The 10026-nt window shown below is 31.5% G+C and overlaps 1 protein-coding gene across 3 annotated transcripts in view; it reads right to left on the bottom strand.

The window, feature by feature from the left end:
- Positions 1-1933: 1933 nt before the first annotated feature.
- Positions 1934-10026, bottom strand: part of LOC117315062 — a 50256-nt gene continuing 42163 nt past the window's right edge. For 2 of the 3 annotated variants that reach the window (XM_033869202.1, XM_033869204.1), the window contains 3 exons: positions 8293-8454; positions 6043-6231; positions 1934-5749 (listed from right to left, as the gene is read on the bottom strand). In XM_033869202.1, the coding sequence (XP_033725093.1) occupies positions 5695-5749; positions 6043-6231; positions 8293-8454 (406 nt within the window). In that variant the 3' untranslated portion in view covers positions 1934-5694. Of the gene's footprint in view, positions 5750-6042; positions 6232-8292; positions 8455-9747; positions 9886-10026 lie in introns of all 3 variants that reach the window. The other variant, XM_033869201.1, reaches the window with a different exon arrangement.

The following is a 10026-nucleotide window of genomic DNA, read 5'->3' as shown; positions in this document are numbered from 1 at the left end:
TCGCATTCACGCCTTTTCGCTCCCTCGCCATCGCGTTTTCGACCTAAGGTCGGGAGTGCGAGAATTGATACTTGGCCCTAACGACCCACTATACATTCATCTATACATTTATGAGGGGAAACACCAAAAAGCATATTCTTATTTATTTACACATAACTGCATTGTTCCTCTAGTTTTTTTTCTCCATCGAGAAATCGTCAGTGATAGAGGCAAAAAAAAATTGGATTCTAGAAGGGAAGTTATAATAAGTGAAGTGGGTCTTAACAAAAGGAAAGACTTTTCGCCATGTTTAAATTTTTGATATTTGATCATTAAAAAAAACACAAAATTAAACAAAAGACGAGGAAGCACAGATAAGGTCAGGGTCTATAGGACAAACGTTCAAAGTGCTGAAACAAGCGTGAAACGGAAATATGCTTGTACTCCGGACACCAATCAAAGATATAACCATGGGGATCACGTGACAGTATAAGGTGATGATCTGTATTTTAATCAGATTGCTTCCGTGTCTACATTTTAACAGTTTGTCTGTTTAGATTTTTTACCTTTCCTCCTGGAACTCATTACCTTTGTCCCATGTCATAATTGATGAGTTAGGAGAGACACCTGTGTATACATTTTTTCTGCATGCAATGTACACAGGCAATGTTCCTTCACGTGAAATTCACAAGAAAAAAATCATCTGAATTTCACGTGAAAGAATATTGCCTGTGTATATTGTCTTTATTGAAATGATGTATTCAAACGTTCAAGTCATTTGGGTGTTATATATACATTGCTGTCTTTGAAAAAAACTGAGGTCAAACGATCACACGTGTCATAGGTCATAGGTCAAAATTTATTAAGTTAGTTACTTACTATACTCTTAACGACCCATCAACACTGTACCCATTAGGGCCGCAAAATTGCTAGTGAGAATGGAAATAAAACGAAAAAACATCAAACAAACGAAATATGTCAAATATATGAAAAATGTATATGGGTGCACTCGCGTATATAATCTAAAATAAAAATGTGGCTATGGTTAAATTGATGAAAGGTACGTAATATAACACATCTTGGGACACACATTTATTGAAGAAATACTAGTCAAGACATTTAACTTAAATATTAAAAAAAATACTCTTGGAGCATCATCCGTGAAATATAGATGTCAATTTAAAGTCACTCCCGAGAGGCGGTCATCCGTGGATATTTTTATAGTTTTATCACCCATTAACCAGTCATTTAAGTGATAAAATCACGGAGTTAATGCGCCCACTCTCCCTTCCATGTTTGAATTTTGTTTCGACCTACATTTTGAATTCCCCGCGATTTCTCTTCAGAAGTTCCACGCGTCCAGATCCAAGCATCAGTCTTGAGGACGATACAGCTGTATGATGCAGCTATCTATTCATTTTTGGCATAAATCTTATCTTAACTCCATGATGGTCGAGTGGCACTATGGTAGAACCTAGGCGGCCGGGGTTCGATTCCCCGATCTGACGTTAAAAGGTTATGGAGTCAACTGCCCGACCACGTGGATTTTCCCGGGGTACTCTGGTTTCCTCACAGAATAAGACCCCTCAAGCGCTTCTATCCTGGCCAAAAAGCGTGATTAATTTAAGCTGTTATAAATCGTTGTGAAATAAGTAAAGTTTATATTTACATAAATTATTGTTTAAACGTGCAATCCACGTGCAGTTCATCACCAGCGAGGGTCACGTGGATTCAAACTGTCCACGAATTATTGTGTCACTGATCGACGTCATTATAGTGTAATCACACTGAAATGACACACCTAGACACGGTATAAAGACATCGTATACCTGGTCACATTATGTACACTACACGAGCACTTTCGATATAATCTACGGGTTTGCGAGAATTTATACAAAATGCAGCAACTGAAGGGAGACAATCCACACAAAAAAAACCCCACAAAAATATGGAAAACATTTAAATTCGTTTTAATATCGCATCAATGACTACCATACATCAGCTAGTGTATATGAAAAAGCTTTAATGGAAAAGGTGGGAGGTAAATTTCCCAAATCCAAAACATATGTTACTTGCATTGAATTCAACCAAAGTCATGATTAATAATGAAAGTATATATATGTATATATTTGTGTCTTAATGTATTCGAAACGAGTGACAAAATCAAAAATATTAAGTTATATTTACATTAACAAACAATTAAACTAAACCTTCAGAAATGTTGAAAGTGTATTTATGAATGACCAAAAACATTCCATATCAGTCATGAAGACATAAAACATTACAATGTAATTCATTTTTAATGATTTTTTATTTTTTCATTTTTTTTTTCTAATGTAAATATTTACCAATTTGTTTTAAATTGGAAATCGTGCAATCTATCTTGTCCTAATCGAATTATCACGGCAAATTCCGTCAATAATCGGAACATTGACAGAACCGGTCAGACTTTTACATTGGCTGTGATATTACAACAGTAGCTAACCCATCATACATAATATATAGTCGTCGGTGGGCAGAGTCGGCATATACATGTACATGGCCTGATTTTTACGAGGGAATAAACGTAAAAAAATACACTATCAGAAAGTTTTACAATTTCTGGACTCTTCAATAAATGTTTGCATGGGGTTTCAGCGTCTTTGCATTTTAATTTTTTAGTTCTATCAAAATGTTCAAAAGTATTGAGAATCAAATAAACTTTGCATTGTAGCATATACATTCTATTAAGGATACATAACCATTTTCCTTATGTATATATATTAAAGTTTAATATATTGTATGACCCGTTTATTTTTCTATAAAGTCTATATACATGCATTCCTATTCAATGGGGTTAATCAAACATACACATGACCTCATTTAATGTCATTTGCTGTACATTACAAACCAGTAAGTAGGTTTTACATGTTAAATTCACTCAGCAATTAATCCTCATCTATCAAGTTTACTTAAAAGTTTGTAATTTCCAACAGGTCCTATAAATCACTTTTTCCTGAAGATATATAGAAAAAAAAATTGTAAAAAAAAATGTTTCATCTTCAAACATAAAACCAGGAAAATTTGAAAAATAATCTTCTTAACATTTGTGTCATAATTGTACAATGAGATACATATTAATTAACTTCTAAAATTAAATTTATGGAGATTACAAAATCTAAGCCCAAGAGAAGTATGTAGACATATATATATATACATATAGAAGGCTTGTGTAGGGAGATATTTGTCAGAGAGATTCATGATTTTGGACCCTAAATTAGACAAAATGTCATTAGGCTTCATTGTTTTTGACAGTTTAAGAAATGCAATTATTCCAGAAGCATGAAATGTAGAATTTATGTATACAGTATCTTTAAAGTATTGGTTTGTCCAAAAAGGTACATAAATGTTTGGAGTCTTTAAATTTCTAAAGCTTGAATATCTATATGAACATACACAAACTCCAAAATTGAACTTTGAAGAAGTATTTGACAAATATGTATCTGTTTCATACTGGAAATCAAATCTGTTAAAGAATTGTATCGCCTGTAGTGTCAATCAACTCAATTGTCTTTGGCAATTAACTTCAAACTTGATTGTAAATAACAAAATCAATCACCAATAATTAAACTGGAGCAATCATATCACAGTGACACCTTAACTACAAACGACGAGTCAAAACTGGAGATTTTCATCTTAGATTGACCCACTTATACAACATCAAAATCAGTAAATGTATTTTAAATATTTCTGAATTTGTCTTTTGCTTCCATAATTTACATCACATCATTTTTGTTGCAAACATCTTACTACAACCCCCTGTACTGTAAATCAACTCAGCTTAAGAAGAAAACATTTTAGATAAGTGAAAGTAAAATACTTAATTTTAATTTTCTCCAGGTCTGAGAACAAAAGTTTACATCGGAAACTTACAAAATTACAAAAATACAAAACTAAAATACATTGAAGGCAACCATCCAAAAATGAAGACTTGATCGAGATGCTGTGGTTAGCCGATATATATTATTTCTCCATTTGAATATCTGATGAAAAAGATCAAACATAGTGATAAAAAATAATATTGCATCATATGACATGACATATCATAGTTTTTTTTCCTAGACATAAGGCTATATCTAGTGTATTGTTTATGTTTGAAAATATTTGATGATGTCACAGGAGAAATGGCGAGCTATATTTAGACTGAAAATGTGGTGAAAATAATGTTTTTGAGGCATTATATTAATGTATTTGAATCAGATTCTCTTATGCGTTTGACACAGATCACTTTATCATAATCAGATTCTCTAATGAGTTTGAAACAGATCACTGGATATCATAATCAGATTCTCTAATGAGTTTGAAACAGATCAATGATATTCATTCTAAATATTCAAATCAGATTCTCTAATGAGTTTGAAACAGATCAATGATATTCTAAATATTCTAATCAGATTCTCTAATGAGTTTGAAACAGATCAATGATATTCTAAATATTCTAATCTGATTCTCTAATGAGTTTGACACAGATCATTGATATCATAATCACATTCTCTAATGCGTTTGATGCAGATCAGTTTATGACTAGCCAGCTCAGTACAATATGTATATAGATGATCGTTAATACAATGAAATAAAACCATTAGAGAAATAATAAATAAAGTTATCTTGTTATTTCATACCTATGTACATGTACCATGATAAATAATTATTATATGGTTTCTAATGATATTACTGACAAGAAAAAAATTCCTTTTTGATGAAATACAAGTTATATTGAAATACATGCAGATATAATTCTATAAAGACAATGAATAAGTGGAGTGTTATATTATCTGACTCCGATAAAAATTGATGGTTTTTATGGTATTCATAAACATGATTCTAATCAATATGTTTTTACCACAGGGACTTGGCATGGATCCCTAACACACACAAAAATAAATATACATGTATCTGTATTATATTATGGATATTATAATACATATACATGTGGACCATGGGTTGGGAATTTGTTCCAAGTCCCTGTGGGTTTTACGGTATATAATTAAATTTACCATATTCATTGTGCAGTAAGCGTGTATATATCACAATGTAATATCATGTTGTCTCTGCCTTAGGTTAGGATGCCAAACCACCTACTGTAAATGTTCATATTTTAGTGGTAATCTTATTTTAGCATTCTTCAAACTGGAAGCATTCTGCTAAATTTTAATTGTGCTAATTGTAGTTCAGTTTTTATTTACATTGGTTTCTATGGCAAAGACTGTTGATGCACTAATTCAACATTCCGCTTATCTGTTTAAAGTCGGTTTTGCAACAAAATTTGAGCGAGTCAAATTAAGTTCGATTGTAGTACTCCTTCTCAATGTAGGGCTGGGCTCATCACAGGACAACAAAATAGAATGTTCTGGTATTTCTACTGAACATCAATGGACAATATGGATGGGTTAAATATCAGGGATGTGATTATTACTGGATCAGTGTAGTAATATATTTTTTTTATTGCTATTTGAATCACAGCTGAATATACTTATTGCATATGAATTCAGTAGTAAATGAAAGCAAAATTCAACAGCCAGATTTTAGAAAAAAATGATAGTGACACGACTTCAATGGCACAATTTACGAGACTTGAGAGCTAAATGTTGTCTCTTTCCAGTTGAATTTGGTGTGAATTGCGTAGACGGATAAGAAATAATAGGACACAGATCCGTATATTTCCAGGTAGCAAGTCTAGAACGGCTCTCGTCCTTCTGGACCCAACTTCGGGCGTGGTATATGACCATTCCTGTCAAAAGTAAAAAAAAAAAATCAATGTTTTTTTCTACAAAAAAACTAATAGGCACTTTTGAATATGTAGTGTTTGTCTGGTTCTTAAGTATATCTGATAATCAGGTCAATAACATAGAATTAATAAATCTGGTGTAAAAAATCCATAAATGATCATTCATTTTTTATTAAATTTATTTGTTATAAAGTCATCAGAAAGGATATATAAAGCTCAAAAATGTTAAAATTTTGAAAACAAAATTCAATTGTTCTGCAAAATGACCTTGACCCTACTTATGCAGATGACCTTACCATTTATATGCGTCCTGATTTGAGGGGTTTGTGGTGATCTCCGTAGCGTAACGATGATCGTGATCGTTATTATCATATGCCTGGTTATGATAATTACTCCGGCTGTAATCCGACGGTGGGGCGCCATTTTGGATGTAACCGTTTCTCTCGTTCTGATAATTGTAGTTGTGGTTTTCATATTCTGTATTTCTATAATGAAAATTAAATTAGGTGAAATAGTTCCAAAAGTACTGAAAATATTTCAAATGGCAAACATATTGATCAGTCCGACAGGTCAGAAACTTTTATCAAAGCTTAAAAGACATTGCAACAGTGGTAATATGATTTTGTTCCTGATAAACATCTTACTGGAAATGTTTGTTTTTGATGCAAAAAAATCTCCCCATTGAAAATTAAAACTATCGTTATCTAGCTAGAAACTGTACAAAAGATTACAAGAACAGTATTCTGATTGATGATTTAATCAAATATTTCAAATATTTAAGTCCTTATTTAAAAAAAAAAATCTTTTTAACAATATTTATCAAACTGAATTAAGTTTTAATATCGCATTTTCAATAATTTTTAATTTCTTCACCCTGACCCAAGGTTCACAACACATATAAGTCTTCAAGGGTTATCTCCCTTTGAACGGTTTTAAGAAATGTTTTCGCTCACTCACACAGGGACTTGGAATAGCTAGATAACAACCCAGTTCTATATGCATTCTGTATTAGTATGTATTTCAGATGCTGCATGGTTGGGAATTTGTGACAAATCCCTGTGCTCTAACACAGGTCAACATAAATTATTTCATTGTGAATACCACTGTATTACATAAAGAAGTTTGTCTATCTCCAATATAGAATAGATAATTCATATGATACTAAAATTCTACAATAACTTTTTAAAGATATGTGATTTATTTGTATGTACATTTGTAATTTTAAAAAGTGATACATTTATCTGAAGTAGATCTATATCATCCACATTTCATCTTGTCCTAGTTAAATCTTTCATCAATTTGCCCTTTTTAGCTATTTTTCAAAGAAATTGACTTAATTTCCAAGCGGAAAGTTTGGGAGCCAATAATTCATATACATTCGATAGTCTCAATTGGGAAGTGGCAAAAACGTCCTTAATTTTTTTTGGAATACATAATGTATTCCAATATTCCTCAATCAATGAAAGATTACATATTACACATAATGCAAGTTAAATTCCTCAATATTACAACAATTGCTTTATAGAGCGCATGCAAGCATAGTAAGAAATGGTACATTTTCTTGTGTTAGTTTGTACTTTTTAAATTTACATACATGATTTATAAGTAAAGAATTTCAAATCTTAATTCCAGCTACAAAATTTGTAATTCTTTTGCGTTGTATATACATTGTATGTCATTATATCTTAAGTTTTCAATCTTATATATAGCCACACAATTCTAAATGTTAGTTTCCAACACCTGAATGATTGTCCCCATGCTTCCTTCAAACATAATCAGAGCATGCAAATTTAGATGTGTTAGTATTCTCTGGATTACTGACTGAAAAACAACCAAAGTGCAGTTTCTACAGGTTAAATATTCATAATCTGTAAATCATTAATGAAAATGATCAAATCCTACATACATGTTGTATAAACAATTCATTACCTGAATGTACTTTATCCTACATAATTACACAGTCCCTTGTGCACTCACAAAAACCTCGTCAGAGGTGCACTTTTACGAAAATATTTACAGAAAAAAAAGGCTATAAAATGTTAATTTATTTCTTGTTTTTGTTTTGATTTTGCTTTTATTTAATATTATTCTTTAAAAGTAAGCTTTGTTGTCAAATTTTAGTATAAAATGTACTTATTTAAAACCTGAGATAATTTATCCCTACAAAAAAAATCATTTTAAAATCTTTCATTACGAGTATAAAAAACCTATATGACTTATAACAAACAATATTTTGTTGATCAGAAAGTTTTTAAATTGTCCCCTAGTGTTTAGTATCTATCTGTCGGACTGTTCTTTATCCGGAATTTTTAAAGATTTTTTATCGGGGAATATAATTTCGAATGCCAGCATCAGGCGTGAGGTGAAACAGCTTAAAGTGATAACTCATTAGTAAAAACATGTTAATTGAAACATTTTGATCCATCAAAATAAAAATAAAATGAAATTAACCGTTTGTTAATAAGATGAATAACTTTTAAAAAATGGAAGAAATAAACAACAACAACAAAAAAAAAAAAAATTAATATCCAGGTGATCTAACTGACCTGTAGCCAGACTTAACTGCCCTTTGGTCGGGTTGTGATATTCGGTGTTTGTACGGACCACTGCCCCGTTGATCCTTGGGAGGTGGGTAATAAGCATGTTCTACATGGTGGTTAATAGCGTAAGGTGGAAACCGACCACTATCAGAGTCAGAATCTTTATCGCTGAAATAAATGTTTGGGTTAATACACAGAAATACATGCTATATAGTAAAAGGATGGAAATCAACCCTTGGCCTTTCCAATTTCTCATTGATGTAATACAGATTCCAAATTGAAAATTGTCCTTAAACTTGAGGCGTTGCTTAAAGTAACATTGTGAAGCTTTCAAGAACCAGAGATCCTCGAGGGGCCTTTGATTAACTGTTACAATCTTAGGAAAGATAATTTCAATACAAATAAGGACTATGGGAACTATATAATTGCATTATGGGTACAATCTAGACATCAGTTCCTAAGAAGTGCAATGGTAACGTAAAACTATACTTCTATAAAACCAAACAGGGCAACACATTGTTTTTACGATTGGTCTCATAACTAATCATGCAGAAACAATATTAATGGACCATGGGAAATCTTTACATATGAAATTTGAAAAGATCCAAAATAGTATGTACTTCTCAAGAAATATTGATTATAAAAATTGTCTAAGGATGGTGACACAATTTGAACCATCTGATGATGGTAGGTAAAACATTTTTATGTATTCTGGTTCCAAAACACTGAACCGTGGCGTATGAATATAAGGTCAAGGTCATTTATACATCCCTGCATGGAACAAGGTATTTTTGAATTTTAAATTCATGTATTGAAATTTCCTTAATGTAAATTAATTAGCAAGTCACCTGAGCACTTAAGTGTTATCAGTTAATGAGAAGAACTGATCAAGTTTCTTTTTTTATCTTTTTTTTTTTTTTTTTAATATGTCATAGGTAAAGTATATAAATATTTACATTGTATACTGATTTTAATTTATTAATCAAACCGCATCAAAATATATTTCATTTCTTTATCGATTTCACACAATTGATAATTTTGTTTATGGCACTTATGCTGAACTTTTTATGTTGATACTTAATTACTGTAAAGACAACTAGTAGTTTTATTTCCCTATGATTTCAAGGACCGAATAATATTGCAAAAAATTCCATACAAAGTCTAGAGAAAGCTAAAGTCTGTTTTACAAATGTAAGAAACACTGAATATAGAAAATAGATAGGACTACAGTTTGCTTCAGTTTCCAGTATAAATACACCCTTTTGCGCTGAGTCTTGGAATATCCAAGAAATTTTGAACCAGTTATGGAATTTTTTAAAAAATTTTAAATGATTTCATTATCATATAGCTGCTTGAATTTTTATTATCACTTTAAAAATTATATTAATTTTGTTTAGATTTTAAAAAATTAGTTATTTGCTGCTCCAAAAGCTACTGGTACAGATACCAAGTGAATTATACCTTGGCAGGGGAGGTAACTCTACATTCTTTGTTGTTACATCATCATCCTCTACACATAAAGGAGAATTCTTCAAGTTGAAAAAAAACAGCTTTAATCCGGAAGTCTTCTTCATTTTCCGAGGTTGATGAAGTGGAATCCTACATTTTAAATCTGACATGCTGAAAAGTACTGTATAATATTCATACTAGTAGCATAACCCATCTTCGGCCCCAGGTGCAAATGACGCTTTACATGTGGGGCCGAAGCTGGAATAATATTGCATTCTGGGAAATGGGTAT

Source organism: Pecten maximus, chromosome 17, assembly GCF_902652985.1.
Source record: "Pecten maximus chromosome 17, xPecMax1.1, whole genome shotgun sequence".
Classification (NCBI taxonomy): domain Eukaryota; kingdom Metazoa; phylum Mollusca; class Bivalvia; order Pectinida; family Pectinidae; genus Pecten; species Pecten maximus.
The sequence above is the reverse complement of the archived record's forward strand: the minus strand, read 5'-3'. Positions and strand labels throughout refer to the sequence as shown.